General features: G+C 42.5%; 1 protein-coding gene and 1 pseudogene across 6 annotated transcripts in view; one reads left to right on the forward strand and one right to left on the reverse strand.

Moving 5' to 3' along the window:
* Opcml (opioid binding protein/cell adhesion molecule like) overlaps window positions 1-20,318 on the forward strand; it is a 1,104,634-nt gene that overhangs the window by 1,076,173 nt on the left and 8,143 nt on the right. For 2 of the 6 annotated variants that reach the window (XM_032909451.1, XM_032909449.1), the window contains 4 exons: window positions 5,693-5,830; window positions 6,206-6,326; window positions 6,842-6,993; window positions 7,902-7,928. In XM_032909451.1, the coding sequence (XP_032765342.1) occupies window positions 5,693-5,830; window positions 6,206-6,326; window positions 6,842-6,993; window positions 7,902-7,928 (438 nt within the window). The remainder of the gene's footprint in view (window positions 1-5,692; window positions 5,831-6,205; window positions 6,327-6,841; window positions 6,994-7,901; window positions 7,929-20,318) is intronic. The other 4 variants (XM_032909454.1, XM_032909452.1, XM_032909450.1 and 1 more) reach the window with 3 other exon arrangements.
* LOC116906669 lies at window positions 421-934 on the reverse strand (annotated as a pseudogene).

The raw sequence follows: 20,318 nt of genomic DNA on the forward strand, positions 1-20,318 counted from the left end.
CCAGGTCCAGGTGATCTGACACACTCACTCTTCTGGCCCCAGAGGGTGTTCAAGTGGGGCACAGATGTGCATGCAGCCAAAACACTCACATAAAGTAAAAATAAACAAACCTTTAAAACTATTCTTTATAAAGAAAGGAGCTCTTGTGTTAGGAGGCATGTGGCTGAGACCGATTCTGGGTGAAAGAGACGCTATTTGTGCTGTCAAATTCATAGAAAGCAACATTTCTCTCTTTCTCTCGCACTTTGCCTCTCTCTTGAGATATTGGTGACAAAGGTACTTATTTGTTCATTGCAGAGACATTGATTTAGATAAGGAGATATACATCTGCAGTGTAGAAATAAGGATTTCCCTGGTGTGCTCATTGCTTTCCTGACTCACCTTTGTAGGTACTGGGTCCATGTGAGTCTAGACTTTTTTTTTTTTTTTAAAGTCCTAGGATGTTTATTACAAAGGTAAACCCTGATTCTTGAGACTGGCTTATCGGTAGGATTTCTGGTACCGGGCACGGGCACCGGGACCGCCAAACTTTTTGGATTCGCAGCGACGGGGGTCAGCTACAAGCAGGGTCCGATTGTACTGGATGAGGATATCTTTGATCTCCTTCTTAGAGGCTTCATCCACATATTTTTGGTAATAAGCCACCAGAGCTTTTGAGATGGACTGGGATAGCATAAATTTGGGCATTTCACACGGACCCGATATCCACACCAGCAAATCTCTCCTTGCCCAGAAGCAAAACAGGCTCCAGTAACTTGTGCAGCGTCGCTCGACATCATCTCCAGGGACGCCCATTCACCTTGATGAGCCCATTTCCTCGTTTGCAGTGGGCCACAGCTGTGGCTGTTTTCTTGCGTCCGAAGACTTGCACGGACTGCAGCGGACCCTTGGACGGCATAGCTACAAGTATGAACACGAGATCCTCACCGCGCGGCGCCGCCACCGGAAAAAAAGCGAGTCTAGACTTTTGGTCACTCTATTGCTCAGCCTCGGTCTTCTGCCAGTGCTCAGGTAACTAGTCATGTGTACCTACTATGCGATCTGAGCTATCTTTAGCAGGCAAAGAACCCAGGTCAGCCTTGGATTCCCATTCAGCCCTAATCCAACCTAAAAGATGGAAAGCCAGTTTCTAATCATTTTTTCATTTCTTATGCGTGTGTGTGTGTGTGTGTGTGTGTGTGTGTGTGTGTGTGTGTGTGTGTGTGAGAGAGAGAGAGAGAGAGAGAGAGAGAGAGAGAGAGAGAGAGAGAGAGAGTTTTTAATATAAATCCTGCAGAAGAGGAAGATGGAATGTCAGGATTGGTGCACACTATGCTACAGGACCTTCTGTCAGTCTGCCACACTGCATTTACCTCACAGTAGGAAGCTATGGAATGTGTTCTTTCTGAGATCTTATTGTGTTCCGGAAGTCACACTGCAGGATTACCTACCGGGGGGCATGGCAGGCAGTTCCTGCTAACTTATAAACATGCTACATCTACATGTAAAGGAGCAAAGCATTTCTTCTTTGATAGCTCTACTTGCTGGCCAGCCTCAGTGAAAAGGTGATTTCTGAGGGAGATTAGAGAGGCTGCAAGGTGATGGGGTCTAAAGTCTGTGCACATCCAGCTTGTGTAGCCTAGCCTCCCAAATTCAGCCCACCTGGAAATCATCAAGAACTCCTCTCACTGGGCCTCATGGAAACTCCACATGTGAGCACCAAGAATTTCTGTGGAGTGTCCCCCACCTTCACTGGTGGTCTTGCCTCTTATTTCCTTCTGTCTCTTTTTCCTCAGAGCACCCCATCCCATGATTTCCCATCCCTCTGTGTCTCCGGATACTCCAGATCCTGCCATTTACTTCTCTGAGACTCTCAGTCAGCCCTTGGGCATGTTCCTGAGTGTCATCTCCCGATAGGTCACATGGCAAAGCTGTGACAGGTGCTGGTATTTAACTTCACAGAGAATTTCTGTAGATAGACCTGCTGCTGTAAATAGCACATATAGAAGGATAGAAGGTATGTGGATCACCTGAGGTGACTTAATCATTTCCATAGATGAGCTGGGATGGACTTGCCTCAAGAAAATGACGGTGGCTCTGATGATCTGAATAGTCTAGTCAAGAGAGAGAAAGAGAGGAAAGGACACCTTCTAAAACTGTCCCCAGGGATTTTCAAAGAGAAGAGATAACATTCTGTCTAGAACAATAATCTCCCGAACATGGAAGACTGAAGTCCTTGACCTCTATTCCTTCCAACTGTGCCCTAAGGAGTCTCCTGGAGAAACAGAAAGGAAGACAGATGGCCTACTACAGCAGGCTGGGGCTCAGTAGAGAAGGGAGCAGAAGCAGGTCAGAGGGCCTCTGGGTGTCTCCTCCGACTTGCTGTCTGATCTATTCATCCCCTAATACTTACATCACTTCCAGCTGTGAGATATCTTCCTGCTCTCCTCTACCTTCTGTGAGAGATCTGGAAATAGCAAGGAACTGAAGTACCAAGCTAAAGATAGAGCAAAGTATAATCTGCTTGAAATTTTGGTCTCGTGAAATTATTCTTGTTTTCTATATTGTATCTCCCTCCACTTCCACCACACACAAACACAAAGTGTCCAACACAACTTCTGGGTCACAATAGGCTACCTTTAAATGAGTGCTGCTGATTGCAGGAACAGTAAGCTGGCCAAGCATCCTTCTTCTTACTTCATTTCTGTCTACATCTTCATTCTGAAGACAGAGGTGAGCCTGGGTGATAAATAACATCTCTTTGTTCTGGGACGTTATTGTAGGAGAACTTGCACTGTGTCCATAGAGCCATGAAGTTGGCCCATTCAACCACAAGCACATCTGCGTCAGAATAGATATCCTCTCACACTGTACATGAAGGACCCCATTTATAGCTATGTAATTTCAATCTAGTTAGTACAATGAACTGTATCATCATCTTTGAAATACTCCTAGCCTTCCAAAGCAACAACCATTATTTTTAAAACCTTTCAATGGGGGTGCCCAAAGGAGTAGGGCAGATTCATAATACCTCAGGGTCCTTGGCTTGAGATGAAACATCGTACATAAAGAAAATTTGGAGGACTTTTCTAAACTACTGTTTTCATGTCTTTTGTCAGAGAAACTATTACAGTCAAGTAGCCTTTATTAGAAGAAATCCCTTCCAGTGTGTATTCGCCATCCTGTAGATCAAAGGAATCTTGAAGGCTCCAGCTGTTTCTCTGGCTGTCTTCATGTTAGCATTTTTCCAACTTCTCCTTGTCCCATTTTGTGCTCCCCTCAAACTCTGTATCCTGCCTTTTTTCCTGAAGCACAGATTCAGAAGTTTATAGTCAGTATTAGAAAGGGCTGTTTCACATTTCTATGGCTGATCCTTAAGATGACCATTAGATAATGCGAAAAGGGTTCTCCAAGCCTCAGGGCTGAAGGTTCATGATTGGTTGTTTCACTCTGATCCTGTAAGAAACATCATGGTGAAAACATAATCTGGAACAAAACCACTTGTTTTGTACCATCCATTTCATATCCAGGAGAGGAAAGGATTGGGGACAGGGAGCCACGGTCTTCTATTACCTCAAAGTTCACACCTTATCCATCTAAAATATCCCATTAGTTCCCCCCTCTTAATATGCTATGTCCCAATGGTGTTAGGTTTTTTGACTGGGTTTCTGAAACATGAACTTTTAGGCAACATTTACGATCCAAACTATAGCTTAGATACAGTCTTTTGTGAATGCGTGATTATCTGGGACTGCATCAGTATTGGAGGCTGCCAGATGCTGCCATTGTTGGAAGGCTGTGTCAGGCCACCTTTCGCAGGGTAGTCTTAGACCAGCAGCGAAGTGACACTTAGAAACTTGTGAGAAATTCAAAATCCACTCCAAATGACTGAGAGTCTATGATTTTTTAAGACCCCAAGGAATTTATATGCAAATTAAGTTCGGAGAAGCATTTCGTCTTTAGTACAAACTTAACAGAATCTGTTTTCTCATTTAATGAGGTAGTATTATCATAACGACCCCTATTTTATATGTATTGCACCTTCTCTTTCTTCTTTGTGTGCTGTTATATACATATATCCCATGAAGACAGCAGTGCAGACAGGGAAAATGAATCCTCTATTTCAGAAAGTGTTTAGGTAGCCCCCAAGGAGCACCCCAGACCTGTCTTGCCCACACAAGGGAATGCACCCTCCTATAAAGCCATGCTTTATCCTGCAGGTCAGGGCTCCTCAAGTACTCTTGAGCCTGGCCAGAGCTTTTCCTTATACCTTCCTTGTGTCTAACCTGAGCTGGGACTTTCTTATTTTCCCCACAGAAGAAAACATTGGCCCTGCTTGAGACTCCTGCCATACCCGTTGTAGAAAGCTCATCTTTTTTGTTAAATACAGTTAATTACATGGTAGCAAGGATTTGGTAGTACATTCTTTTAGAGAATAATGGAGTCCTACCAAAGACAGCGAAACTTCCTAGCTGCCATGTTTATTCATTGCCAAAATACCAAAACGTGAGAGTGGAGACAGAAGGTTCATTTGTGTATGTTCGATTTCATTCTTGTTTTACTCTTTAAAATTCTGCCATAGGTCAGGCAACTCAGGGGAAATGCAATTCATCTCTGTTAAACTTTTAAACCACAATTTCAGGAGCACAGAAGACCTGACCTCAGGTCTGGGAGAAAGGAAAAGGGTCCTGCCTTATGGCTTTATTAGTGTTTGAGTTTTCAGAGGATCATAGTATTTCAATAGAACTCAAGAGAAAGAGGGTTTCCTTTCCTTGCAATGAACTAAGGGATAGGATGAGGCCCAGACTGCACTAACAATGCAATAAGAAATGAAAATGAAACAATTTCTTCAACCTTCAATTATTCTGAGTACCAAAGCGCTCACTCTGTGATAGTATAAGACTGAGTTCTTCGGAACAACCCACAAAACCAGGTAGGAAATCTTTGAAGTGTTCCATTTACCGTAGGTCCATAGGTACATTGCTATGTGGACTTACAGTTATGTCTATTTTGACAAGTTTTCAAGCATTGCCTACGTCTACACAAAATAACTCATGCATCAATTCCCAAGTCTACTCCACTAGAGCTTAAATTTTTAAATTTTAAAGTGACAACTAAAATTGTATTTATTTATCATGTGCAGCATTATATATACATTGTGGAATGGCTCAATTGAGCTGGATATTTATTATGTGTCTCAGATTGAAAGTGAACTAGCAACGTTGAATGTATTTGTATTAAAATATAAAATAAATTACATCTATTTCTACTACAAGAAGTTAGTTAGCTTATATTTTATATACAAAGGCATTTCTATATATAAAATATTGTTTCTAAAAACCTAGCTACTTGCAGTGTTTTATTATACTATTGATCATGACAGGTTTTTTTTTTTTAAATTGTCAACCTTTATTAATGTACTGGGGTATTTAGGAAGCATTTTCTTAATTAACTCTTATAATAATCATTGAAGAAAATATTGGTGATCCATTAATATCAAATGCCCTCAAACAGTTAAAGCAATTTACCTGGAAATACACTTAACGAAGGCTCCATCCGAGAATGTCTTACCTTTTACCACCTTATCGCTTTGTTGGGTGTTCAGCCGCGTTCAATGGCTGTGCCCCTTCAGCTTATACTCTTAGATTGGGTAATGGCTCTGTTCCTAAACTGACAGTTCTATGTTGTTTTCTGCCCACCTCTCTCTTCCCAGAAGGCCAGGGCTTTGTGAGTGAAGATGAATACCTGGAAATCTCAGACATCAAACGCGACCAGTCTGGAGAGTACGAGTGCAGCGCCTTGAACGATGTCGCTGCACCCGATGTTCGGAAAGTAAAAATCACTGTAAACTGTGAGTTGATTGGCTGTCCGTGAATTTCAGGGGGAAAGAGGGCAAGGATTAAATCACCCTGCTAGAAGTAACAACCCTTTCCTCAAGTCCCCACACCCAAGTACTGCCAATGGGAAGGGCAGAGTTTGGTCAGGTTGTTCTGCTCCTGGCCTGTGTGAATATTTCCAGCAACTTCCTGTGGCAACTCTCAGAGCTTTCAGCACGTGGGGACTGTGACTAAATGTAGTATCTTCACATTTACACATAACATCTTCCTAAAATAAATGGGTGTTTCACTAAGAGAAGGGGTGTCACACGTGATTGGATGCGTGTCTTCTTCTCTGGGATCACATATTTCATTTTTTTCTTCTGACTTGCTTGCTTTTGTTTCTCCAGATCCTCCCTATATCTCAAAAGCGAAGAACACTGGCGTTTCAGTCGGCCAGAAGGGCATCCTGAGCTGTGAAGCCTCTGCTGTCCCCATGGCTGAATTCCAGTGGTTCAAGGAAGATACCAGGTACCTTGAAGGAACTGGGGAGAGCTCTGGCGAAGAGCTGATTAATCATGTATCGCCCCTGGAAGGAGAGTAAAAAACTACAGGGGCAAAATAAACAGATGCAAAACATTTTGTAGTCTCCTTTTAATGGAGTCTCCTTTTAGAATCAGAAGTGAAAAGAAAAAAATAAATAAATAGAGGAGCTGGGAACGCAAAATGGATTGACCTTGTTTTAGAATCTTGGATTAGTTAACACGGTAGCCTCTAGTGAGTTGTCCTTTGAATATGACAATATTTATTTATTTATTTATTCATTCACTATTTATTTATTTATTTATTTACTTACTTACTTATTTTTACCTCCCAATAGGTGATATGACACTTATAGCTTGTGTTGATGGGCTGGGCTAGGCAGAAGAAAGGGCATTTGAGCAGGACCTCATTGCAGTAATTCTAAGACCCATCTTTGTAACTCTGTAGTGCTGTTCCTTCTCTTGGCTGGCAGATCCAGACCAATAGTGCTTTTTCCACTGCAGGTTAGCCACTGGCCTGGATGGCGTGAGAATTGAGAACAAAGGCCGCATATCCACTTTGACTTTCTTCAATGTCTCAGAGAAGGATTATGGGAACTATACCTGTGTGGCCACAAACAAGCTTGGGAACACCAATGCCAGCATCACCCTGTATGGTGAGTGCAGGACGCCTGGATCTGGAGGGCTTGGCCATGTGAGGGAGCTCCAGGAGCTTGGGAGGGTGGCAGGCAAAATCTGCTTGGCCTGTTTCCATCCATATTGTTCAACCTACCACCTTAGCTAAAATATATTCCTCTCTGCATTCCCCTGGCATGCCACGCAGTCATATTTCCAAGGTGATTTATTTTGGCCAGGTTTGCCCCATTTCTAAAGGAGTAAACCAAATTTTGAATCAACTGTGATTGTGAATTCCATATGGGACAGAGAACCATGGGATGGTTCGACAGTAGTGTCATCTGAAGACAAATGAGAAGACAGAAGTGTGTGGGAATAGAGGAGAAACACGTGTAAGATTGATAACTTCCATAATAAGAATCCATACTCCTGGGATCACAGTTCTAGTTTTCAGCCAAGCAACTCTTGTCATCCTGATTCTCATGTAGACCACCAGGCCATGAACTCATATGGGGATAAATGGGGAAAAGAAGGCTAAATCCTCATCAGGAGACCCTTCTATTCCCTGTAAAAACTCTGGTCTGTTTCTCTCCATGGATGGAGAAACCTGGGGAGTCATGAATGGCTACTATGGAAACCCTTCTCCCTCATTACTCCATCTTCCCATATTGCTATGTCTGTCTTCTCACGCAACATTTCATTCCATAGACTAGTGTCAGCCTATGGTAATATTTCATACCTGTGTGTATGTCTATATTTATCTGCTGAGGTGTAATGAGAGGGAAGCATCCGGTGAACAGGATGAACAAAGACTCATTTTTCCATGTGTACCTCAGATGTAACAAGCTTGACATGTACTGAACTTTGTCCACCAACCATCTGAAATGTGTGATCTATGTCTTTTGTTTTCTCTCTGCATTGTGTGTGCATTGTGCTGTGTGTGTCTTAGAAATAAGCCCCTCATCAGCAGTGGCAGGTGGGTACAGCATGTTCCTTCCTTCCCCTGCCTGCCTGAATGCCTATGCTCTTGTGTTTTTAAGCCTCCTTCAAAGACAGGCTTGCCTGCTTCCTTCCCTAATATGTTCTCTATAGGAGATTTCAAAGGGGTGTGGCTTGACCATTTAGATAATAAGCATGTAGAAATAATGGCTTTTACACACACTTAGGGGATTTGATTAGGAAGCTCAGAGAAAGTGAATTCACTCTGCCACCCCATAATAAACATCTAGTGGGTCATTGCTTACAAGGAGGAGACCTCTGTTATTTCTGCACAGGGGTGCATTGTCAGGAACACAGCCTAGAAACCAAGTAAATTATTACATGACTTTCTAGAGACAAATTCCCTCCTTTGAATGTTTTGTTTCCTTTTACCAAGACTAAAACGGATGCTGACTTAGTCCTAAAATTTTTATTTTTAAATGGAAGTTCTTAGGGTTACTTTTTATAATGGTGATATCTATTTTTTATTAAATATTTCTGGTTTTGTGGCATCATCTCAGAGTTGATTGGGTCAAGTTACTACCTCCATTTTACAGATTAATAAAAGAACCAAGAAGTGTGTGTAATGCACAAATATATACAGGGGAAGGGGAAGTATTAGATGAAGCCCAGACACAAGCATGTTATCATGCACCAGAGTGTTTACTCAGAGACTAGTCAAAATAACCTAAGAGATACCTTCATTTACATACTGAAACATTTGGACAACACTATGCTGCATTACCAGTTGTGCATTCAAAGGTGAGAGCCGGACCACTTGTCTAAAATATATCAATCTCACACTTATGGAAAGTTATAACGTTTGTATTTTCCAACTGTCAATTTATACAGCCATAGATTCATGGTATCAAAGACATATTCTGCCAAACCTTGAGCGTCACAAATACTTGTCCCTTAGTTATGACACCATTAAATGAGAAAGAGTGAAAGTATAGTGTTGTCCAGACTATGACTTTTATTCATTCCTTTGACTAAGAAAGTTACAGAAGTTGAGAGGCCCACTAGAAGGACTTAGAAATGATAACCGGATGACTTGAGTACTTGAGTTCCTGTCCTTTTCTACTGTCAACAGGAAAAGAGTTGTGTCATGTAGAAATAGCATTTGTTGTCTTCACATAGTCTTTCTTCTGAGCTCCAACTGAAATTTAAAAAGTGGAAAAATAAAACCATAAAGAAGAAAAAGGAGGGAAAAAAAGCCAGCCAGCTGACTAGTGTGTCTCTTAGAAGAGGAGTGCTATTAGCTAGGGGCTCCATCTCTGTGACCTGATTTAACCTAAGTACCTTCTTAAAGATTCCATATCTAGATATAGTCATGTTGATGGTTAGATAACATAAAAATCTTGGAGGACAAAATTCAGTTCATAGTGTAGACACAGACTCACATCTAAATCCAGCCACATGTCAAAGTCCTTCCTTGATCTTTCTTTTTCTCAACTAGGCTGTTGGGGGTTTTGTACCTGCCTCAAGAGGCTGATGAGAGGATTAAATAAGGGAACCTATAAATCACTGTAGATGCATGACTTCGAGAACACCTGAAGACCGAAGGCCTCAATTTACTAAGTGGAAATTGGAATGATCATGAATTATCAGTAGAGCAAAGTTCCTCAAATTTCTGTCACTAGTGAACCTTTTCTATAGATGCTGAGTGCTATGATTCTTTCCAGTCTTCCAACATGTCCCATTAACTGGCCTCTTCCTATTCATAGACCTGCAAGAATTATTGACCAGAAGGACATCTGCTTTTGTTTCCTTTAAAGTCTCCTCTGTCCTTTAACTCTAGGACTCTTGAAGCCTAAGAGACACCTGGTTTTTTTTTTTCTTTTTTTTCTTTTTTTTTCAGAGCTGGGGACCGAACCCAGGACCTTGTGCTTGCTAGGCAAGCACTCTACCACTGAGCTAAATCCCCAACCCCGAGACACCTGGTCTTTCTTTACCTAATTGGAGTCTATCTCCAGCGTCCATTCCTGAAAGGAGGCTTCCCTAGACTCTATGTAGATCAACACACACCCCCAACTACACACATGTTATATCATGATTTGCCCACTGTAATCACACAGCGAGTAAAGACTAGTGCTCATTCAATAAGTGTATAATCTATAGCTGCCCCAAGCATGTACAAGTATTGTTCTGAGAGATAACAACACAGGTGTGACACAACAGCCAGAGTCCCTGTTTCCATGGCCCTTACCTTCAAGTTGCATCTTTTAATTTAAATTGTTTGCTTGATAAAAGTCTTTTGTTCCCTGAAATTTTATAAGATCCATGGACAGAGAAACCATGTGTAGCTATATATCTGTGATCTGACTTGGAGATCCACACATAGTATCTAATCAAGAAAATTTTGTAGATGATGGTAAAATGAAAGTGTTTTATTCAAGATGCCAAAAGTTCAGCTGTCAGGAACTGAGATGTGACTAGCTGAGTTAGGGGTGTGTCTCCACAGGTCTTAGTGTTCAGTCTGTGTTGTTCCTTGGATGGTTGCTTAGGAAAGTTCTTTTACTGAGCTTGGGATTTTTACCCATGATGATCCTTAGGGTAAGTTGTCCTCTGTGGCCTCCATAAAGGCTCTGATATTAGGATTGATGGCCATACATTTAGCCATAGAGAAAAGTGTCTTTTGATCTGCTTTTTCTGTAGACCACAATACTTTTCTTGTCCTCAATGGCCCATAAGTATACCTAATTATAGCCACAAATGACTGAGATGTACAGGACCACTACACTGGGTCTTTTTATGATTCTCTCAGTTACTGAGCCTTTAAAGTATGTGCCAAATTTGTGCTGATCTGATTTTACATGTGCAAAAATTGAAGCTAAGGCAGATAACTCAAATCCCATTGGCTTGTAAGCAGCTGAACTGTGACTTGAGCCAGAAGTTTCAATGCCAGGGCCTTGGTTCTCAAGTTCTACTTTAGTTCAGCCCATGGATGATGCTTGAGGCCAATTAGTATGGAATCACATATCAGCAAGTTGTCAACTCAAGTCATCTCCTAGACCATATTCTCCCTTCTCTACCCATCTGCCCTGAAACCAATTCTTTGAAGACAACTTTTACACCTCTAACCTATATATTCATACTTTCCAGACACACGTGTAAAGCCTAAGTATGAGTTTGTGTCACCTCTCACAAGCTATGTCTGGTCTATATCTGGTGTTTGACAGTCTCCCTTGACTCTGTCTCTGTGGTCCCAAGACTTCATGCTTCTCTTCACACATTGTTAATGTTTCTGCATGAAAAAGCAATAAGCAGTAAAAAATGGGATAGTCGCAAGTTTTAAAAATTTAAAAACATATCAAAAACATGCAAGCTTATAGAACCAATGAGTGGGGGAGGAACTACAAGGAGAAAATGACTGGAAAAAGTTAACAAAACATAGGCAGTGGGTGATCATCCTAGTCAGTTGTTGGTGACAGTGTGTAATGCTCTTTTCTTATCACACCAGTCACTTCCTTGTCACAGAGCCTCAGAGACAAAGCTTCAGGAAGAGCCAACCAAATAGCACATTACATCACAAACCCTATTTGGGTCCAGACATCCTTAGAGCTGGTGAAGGAGCAGGATGCAGAGAAGAAACTATCCAGGGCAGCAGGGAAAACTGAGACCTAGTATGAGAGATCTGGCATGGTGTGGTCAGCTCCTCAGAACTTAGCAACGTACAAGGGCAGAAGGATATTGGTGGCTTGCTTGTTTTCAGTTCTATGTCTCTGTTCTGAATCTGAGAAACAATGGGAATACAAGAGCCTTTCCAAAGGATGGTATCTTAGTTAGGGTTTCAATTGAAGAGACATCATGACCATACCAACTCTTATAATAAAGGCATTTAATTGGAGCTGACTTACAGTTCAGTGGTTTAGTCAATTGTCATCATGGCAGGAAGCATAGTGGCACTCAAGTAGACAAATGCTGCTGAGGTGCCTGAGGGTTCTACATCCAGATTGGTAGACAGTAGAGAGAGTGATACTGGGCCTGGCTTGGGTACTTGAAACCTCAAAGCCTTCCCCAGATGATATATTTCCTCCAATAAGGCCATACCTACTCCAAAAAGGCCATGCCCCCTAATTGTGCACTGTCTGTAAGCCAATGGAGCTGTTTTTATTCCTACCATCATAGATGGTCTCTACCAATGTGGGATATGACCCAGAAAACTAGAGATGTTGCAGAACTCCTAAGTAGTAGAAAGGCAGGCTTCCCCATGAATTTGTTAGCTTTAATTGAATAGATGTAGTCCACTCATCCACTCAAGAGGCAGCCTAGGCCTCCTGAAGTCTTGTTAACCCTATGAGTAGCAGGCAGTGGCCTGGTTTAGCTTGTTGGCCACAATATGTCTCTTATAGAAATCTCTTACTTTCCAGCAGTGTGCCAACCTACTCCACCTCCTCTTGGCCATGAGCAAGAGAACCTGTCCCTCTGTCCTTAGAGTGCAAAGCAGAAAGATTTGGATCCTGATTCCATCCAGCACTGCAGTGTGATGTGCTCGATGAGACATGAACAGAAACATTATTAGAACTTGCAGGAGAGAAGGATAGCAAATGTACACAAAGTCAAAAGATGGTTCGGAGCAAAAACTGGATTTCTCACATATCACATGTGTAATTGTAGGAACACTAGTTATATTAACAGTTAAATATCAGACATATGGACAACTCACTAGAATCTTGTCATCTCAAACACTCCAGTTAAAGCAACATCTGAGCTCTGGCATTTTTCCTCATATGAAGCATCAGTACCGTTATGCCTATAGTCCACTAGAAGCTTCTAGTTCCAGTGACCAAACCTCTAGCTTCTTTTTAATGCCTACTTAATAGCTAGGATAAATCTACATAGCAGACTGAATTTCTAAACTCAAGTTTCTTCAACTGACTCTAGCAGTAACTAGCTCCTGTTTCCTGTCCAAGCAACATAGCAACATTTATGGGTAAGGCCCTCGGTGCCCTGTACAATACCTCTGCCTTCACACTGGGCTTCCCACAACCCCGATTCAATGTCCCTGCCTTTACCTCATGCCCTGCACTATTGCCCTGCATTTACACTGTACCCTACACTATTCCCCTACCTTCTTACCCTGTACCACACAATGCTCCTACCCTCACCCCATGCCCCACACAGCCCTGATTCAATGATCTTGCCTTCTCACTGTGTCCTGTACAAGACAGCTTGTGTCTTCTTTTTCTCCTTAGTTATCAAAGTATCCTCAACAACCACTCTCTAGTCAAGCAGCTACAGGGACATTATGAAATGGAAGCACAGAGTACCCAAGGATTCTTTCTAGCTTGTGCTCCTAGGACCTCCTCATATCAGGACTTGCACCTTTACCTCCTTAAGCCCAATTTACCTCAGTTTCTCAAGATCTGAGATGTGTCATAACATCTAGATTCTTCTTATTCAGGATCCTCCCCACCCTCTCTGCCCCCATGCTCTGCCTTCCAAAGCTTTCCTGTGAGTCCTAAGATGAGCAGGAGAGAGCATCCTTCTTACCTATCTACCTTGTCTGCTCCTGGCTCCTCTACACAAGCCACATAAGTCTGTCTCAAGGGAGGGTGACCTTGAGGTCTGGAGAGGTCATCTGTGTCTTCAAGCATCATAGGAGTTGCATTCTCAAGCCTGCATTACTTGGAGAGTCGTGAAAATGCAAATGTGTAAGCCTCAATCTAGAACCACTTAATCAAAGTCTTCATAAATGGTCCTGGGAGTGTGACTCGCAAGCAAGTTATTTAGGGAATCTTATGCCCATGGAGAAGTGGTAGGCACAGAGCAAGTCTTACTTATGATTCTGTACTTGCAAGGCTCTTGAAAACAGAACTATACCACATTTATTTCCTGCATCCCAAGGAGAAACAACTACTCATGCTTCTTCCTTTGGGTCTCCCCACCCCAATTCAGCATGTGTATTACTTTCTAGTTGTACCCTCTTACTAGAACCCACACCCTAATTTTGACTTCTACTCCTTGGACAATGGACTTTAGTGCCCTCCCCCAATCCACTTGCTTTGTTTATATACTACCCCATGTATCTATCTGATCAGGGAGATCATCTTCCCACTGGTTTCCTTCTCTTTAGTAGCCCCTCCCAACTGGCTTGTCACAAACCCCAAAGGGACTTTGCCATTTTAGTAGCTGAAACTTCCTTCCTACTAGAAAAGCATGCCACTGAGACTCTGTATATCCACAGCCTTGATGATCCTCCCTCTCCCCATCCCCCACCCCCAGGTAATCACAAGGCTGTACATCCTCCAGTGCCCATCAGCTAAGCCTATAACCAGGGTGCTTCTTTCAATGTATCTGTCTATTCATTCATCTAGTCATCAAATGAATCACTAGTGCCTGCTGTATGCTGATGGTGCCAATAATTAGGCCAAAGATGAGGAATGAGGAGGGACAGAACTGACAGTGTATAAACATACAGTGGCCATCATAATAAAACGTAAGTTCCACACTAGAGGAATGAAAGTGTCAGCCATATAAGGCCTTAAGGACCTAAGAATCTATTGTCAGGAAGTTCTTATTATTTCCATCTCATAGAAGAAGAGCCTTGAGCTCGGAGAATGTAAATGGTATAACAGAAGTCCCCCAGGTAGGCATTCTACCATGCAAGTAGCAACACCAGACATAATCCCATGTTTCTTTCTAATCCGTATATCTTCTATCTCTTCCCACATGTCGGAGGGTCACATGCACAAGCATTTGCCCTCTTTTCTGCCTGATAAAGCCACACTAATCCTCCAAGTGTGTGTTCCATGGCAGCCTATTTGCAGAGCATTTCAGAGCCTCGCTGAAGAGCCAATCCTTCATCTTTAGGTTCCTGTAGTGGCATGCCCTTAGGCTTGTATTCTGTTTGTATTTGTTTCTGCACTTAGAGGATGTAGCAGCACCATGTCTTGCAATGGTTGTTGCCCAGCAAATGTTTGTTGAATTAGTAAATAAATCTTGCAGCCAATGGGGGCATCAGTTATAGCCTCTATTCATTTAAAACCCTTTGCCAACCAAAGGGCAGCTAGCTACTCAAAGGACATGTACTTTTCCTCCTCCAGGGGAGCCACACCACTATTTCTCTGATTTTTCCCTTGCATTCCTGCAATCCATATGGCCAGATTCTAATTTAAAATGTACCCCCCTTCTACCCCATGCTCCTTCTGCAGCAGACTGCATCAAACATTCCAATTCAGTCTTTAGGAAGACATCCTTGCAAACACATCAAAAACTGCACATATCTGCCCATTTCCTGCTGATAACGTATATGATTTTTTTATTTTACAAATCCACAGTTTAAATCCAGGTGGGAGAGAGTGAGTCAGAGAGAAATACCATTGCTTTTGGCTGATGACAGCAGCGTAATCATTTATATTTTTCCCAACCTGCAAAATGTCAACATATTAGGGGGGAAAAATGCAGACATTTCACATTTCATTCCTGATGAGGTTCCTTGTCACTGGCTCGCACCCCCACCTCCTTTCTGTGAATCATTGACATCTGGCTATTAGCTTAAGCATTTTGAATGTAACAGTGAGTACCCGGGGTGTGCTGATGTCAGCATAGGCACACAGCTTAGGCAGAAGTCTTCCTTCTCTCAGGTTTGTAATGTGCTTACAGATTTGAATTAACTTCTGATAGTCACTTGCTAAGCTGTTGTCTTTTGTGGCAAGCAGCAGAATAGGGTGTGGACAGGGAACAAAACAAAGATGGCTGCCGAGTTTGCCTCTTTATCCGCCTGTCATAGTTTACTGCAAAACCTGGTTTAATCTCTCTTGTAAAACAACTCGGTGCCACGTTTTTCCACTGTAATTAAAGACAATGGAGGGAAAGTTCTTTGAAGAGGAATGTGCCTTCATCAGTCAGCACGGCTGAAAATAGGTTTCTGTTTCGCCAACAAGCACAGCGCACACATCCTCTAATTAGATTTCCCTGCTCCTCTTTTAATCACCACGAACATCATTATCCTTTTGGTTCCTCATTAGGAAGGTCGTGCGGTTCATAATCGCACTCATAAACCCATCCAGATTTCAGAACAAAACTGTAGCTTCTTAGATTTCAGATATTGCCTTGATCTCTCATGCTAGCAACAAGTTCAAGTTGCCTGTGGGGTTTGTTTCTTTGTGTGTGTGTGTGTGTGTGTGTGTGTGTGTGTGTGTGTGTGTGTGTGTGTGTATGTGTGTTTTAATGGGTTCACCCTCCCATCTTCCATTTTAATAGAATTGCCGATACTTATTCAACCATTACTGATGAAAGATGCCATATTTCCATTTTAATTTGCAAAGAGAAAGGGAAGACAAAAGCTTATACCTGGACCTGTATCATATATAATGTACCTTACATTTAAGCTTTGAAACCTCTCAGAAGACTGATTCTACCTAGTCAGGGGGCTCCTGTTAGTAAATCTGGATACTTTATTATTGGCTGATGGTCTGGACAAGGTGAGTCACCTTGAGTACGCCAGGACATATCTAGTCTACAGGTGGCCAGGATGGTGGCCTCTTTCTAATTTGTCAACATGACTTAATTCCAATCGGAACCACCAGTCAAATTTAACTCTTGATAGTCCAATATTTACTCACTTTAACTCAACAAACTCTCACAGAGAGACCTTGTTTTTGTTTTTTTTTCATTTGGGGTTTTTGGTTTGTTTATTTCTATGGCTGTTTGTGTATTATGGATGTATCATCCCTTGCTGAGTTTCAAGTCTGCATATGTCCTAACTCCTCTGTCCATATAGTGTATGCCAATGGACTTTTCTATCATTTTATATTTCTGCAATCTTTCTCTTTGCCACTGTCCCTCTAGTTCCATTTTCTCTTAGTAAATATACATGTGTGTATGTAGTTGCTGTATGTGGGTCAACCCTTAGGCTGTCTACATGGTAGGCAAGCATTCTACCACCGACCTACATACTCAGTCATTTCTTTTCTTAGTGTATGCTAAAAACTAACTTCTGTTTGTCTGCACATCTGTCCCCTAGGTCTAGTGTCATTCATAGTTTGTTTTGTGCCTCTGCGTTCTCAATTCAGCTTTGATTTTTCAATGATTCTCAACTTCTGGCATGAAGAAAGCAATTAATTTTTAGCATTCAAGAGGGTAAAGAAGGAGGGGATGGAATAATGGGAAAGGGCATAATAACGCATTCTCACTGTCAATTTATCCCTGAAAAGGATGTTTAATGACGCTTGGTATTTGTGGCAGTGATTCTCATTGAACGGAATCATTGTTAACTGTAAACAGAGATGATTCCTTAAAGGCAGACTTGGCCCACAGGAAGAATTGGTCTTCTAGAGGCAAGTCTTCAGGAAGGCTGCTCTTCATTAAAAAGCTCTCACCTGTGGACACCAGCCTCCCTGGGACTCTCCAATAGTGACAGTCACTTACTTGCCAACATGGCTTTCAGTTATAGTTGACAGTCTTTGAGAAGCTGGTATTTTACCCAGGATTTCATTATTTAAGGCAGGGTCTCCACACATCACCACCTAAGTCCTTTTCACCTTGCCTATACTCAACCTTTAGGTGTACTTGGCAACGAAAAGCTATCTCAACTAAACCCCAAGACTACCCTTTCTCTATTTTAAATGTTAAAACTCCCCTTTTTTGGAGAACTTAGCTGTTTTCATCAAAGTCTTTCTGCTGATCAGGAACAGAGGCAGAAACCAAACTCAGTTCTGTCTTTCAGGCTGTGTTCATATACTATGTAGCAGCTGGCTGTTCCTGGCATGCAAGGGACTTAGGGTTATTTATCCCAAATGGATTTCTTCCCAGGATCTGTGAGGCTTTAAAGAGATTGAAAAAAGAGAAGGAGAAGGAGGAAGAGGAGGAGCAAACCAGATTTACTAGTGCACATCTGTAATCCCAGCTCTGAGGTGGGACAGTCCCGAGCATGAATTCCAGAACTGCCTGGGCTACAGAGAGTACAGTGTCCACTCAGATGTCTTCGAGTTTCTAGTGCTGTGATAAAACACCGTGGCCAACTTGGGAGGAAAGGCCTTGGTTGGCTGACATTTCCATATCACTGTTCATCATCAAAGGGCATCAGAACAAGAGCTCAAAAAGGACAGTAACCTGGATGCAGAAGCTGGTGCAGAGGTCACAGATGAGTGCTGCTTCCTGGTTCGTTTCACATGGCTTGCTCAGCCTGCCTTCTCATACAACCGAGGACGACCAAGTGAGGAGTGCCACTACCCACAAAGGGCTGAGCTCTCCCCTATAAATCACTAATTAAGAAAATGCCTTACAGGCCTGCCTACAACGCGATCCTATGGAGTTATTTTCTTAACTGGGGCTCCCTGCTCTCAGATGACTCCAGCTTGTGTCAAGTCGACATGAAACTATCCAGCTCACTAGACAACTCAGTGATCTCCTGTCTTAACAGTAATTTAAAGCAAAAAGAAAAAAGTTGCATTTGGGGAATATATCAGTGTCAGAGGAGTTGGCTGACATGTAAAAAGCCCTTGGTTTAATCTCCAGTGTCAGAAGAGAAAAAGTTTAGACACACAGAGAGAAGCCACTAGAATATAGGTTCTTTGAAAGTAGAGTCTGTGGCTGCCTTTCAAGAAAAACATGGCATACCAGACATTTAGTACTTACTACGACCTGTGTGAGGGTGGCTTGAGATCAATGTCCTTTTCTGGACTTGGCTGCAAAGGTGAGGTGTGGGTCTTCTCCCCTCACCCTTGGCAGACAGCATCCTCAGAATCCTCTGTGTGCAATGGCCTCTCTCAGCCTTGGTCACTCTGACTGTTAAACTTCTTCATCCATACCAAAATTTTACTCAAAGTTCAACATACTTGTGAAAGATCTAAATAATCCAGCGTTCATTCCAGCAAAGACATAGAGAGGCTGGGGGTGAAAGCATCAGTCTGCAGCAAGCATTGCATCAATAGTGTGACTACTGTGTCCCAGGCACTGTCACAACCACTGGGATCCTTTCAATTTGCAGCAAGAACACCACAAAGTACCTCATGTGACGCCACGTCAACAGCAAGGCAGCATTGAGTTGTAAACTTCAATTGCTCTGACTCCAAACTCAAGTGGATGACTTCCACTTGTGAGTTATCAACAACTCTAGCTCAAAGCAGATTTCGACTTCACTTCACGGGCAAGGTAGAAAGATCAAGGAGGCAGAATGCCCCTAACGTCTTTCCCCAAGTGCTACTTGAGAGCCTCACCATCCATGGTTCCGTGGACCTCTTTCTTCATCCATTACATAGTCCTACCTTTCCTCCAGACCAAAAGTCTTTCTACAGCCACACTTCAGTGTCACATTGCTAGATCAGAGGACAGCACTGAAACTTTGTCTTCTTCCAAATCTTAGACTCTTGGTTTTAGATGAAAACTCTTTTCTCCAGGGTATTGCCACTAATAATCATTCTAAAAAAAAGAAAAAAAACCATCTCGACATCAGTTCAATTGTTTATCACATTTATTAAAGTTAAAACTGGTGTTGGCTGTCCTCTGTCTGGAGAAGCCTATGCAGCTGGAAGCCGAAGAAGTCAGAATGTAAGCAAAGGTTTAGGACTCTTGAGATGTCAGTGCGGCCATCACTGAGCTCAGAGTGAGGAATTTACCCAGCTCCCTGAAGCATAGGTTCCTTCAACAGGTTCACTGAGCTCCATGTATATGCAAAAGCCAACTCCATCTTAAGGTATTAAGGTGCGCCCAAACGCAGGTGTACACATCCCATGTTGATTAAATAATATCAATCTGTTCGTTTTCAACGTCTGGCACAAAGAAACAGTTATTTAAATCAGAAAACTGACTGGGGTGTATAGGAGCCTAGAGGGAGCCACTCAGCTTAGGGCCTTTCTTTTTATTATTCTGAGTCAAGCAGGGTTACTGTAAGGACACAGTTTCAGAAGCAGCTCAGTGCAGTTTCGGCTCACAGCCCTCCAACATAGAGGTGCATGGATATGAGCCATTGCCTGCCTGCCCTGCAACAAAGCCTTGGAGCCATCCTGTAGAGCACCATTCTTCCCATTTGGACCAGCAGCCAAATTTCAGATGTGTCCAGGATTTGTACAAGGGGGAAAATGTTGATTTGAATCTGTATCATGGTGGATTAGATTAATTATTGGGCTGCAATACCCACTTTCCATTGACTGATTAACCAAAGGCGCGTTGGTTGTAAATTATGATATCACCTGATACGCCAAGCCATTGCTTGTCTTGCTTGTTAAATAGAGAAGCAGCTCCCTGGAGCTGCACTGAAACTGGGGCCAAAAATGGAGGAAAGTGGTAAGGTCTAGGCATGTTTCTAAGCCTCAGGTTTCTTGCTGTCTTAGGAGGGGACAGTCATGCAAGGGTATCAAAAGCCACACGGCAATGTTTGTAGACCCTACTGAAGGCTGTCTGGCTGCTTACCAGCTGTCTCTCCTAGCACCAGAGGCACAGT

Source organism: Rattus rattus, chromosome 8, assembly GCF_011064425.1.
Source record: "Rattus rattus isolate New Zealand chromosome 8, Rrattus_CSIRO_v1, whole genome shotgun sequence".
Lineage (NCBI taxonomy): Eukaryota > Metazoa > Chordata > Mammalia > Rodentia > Muridae > Rattus > Rattus rattus.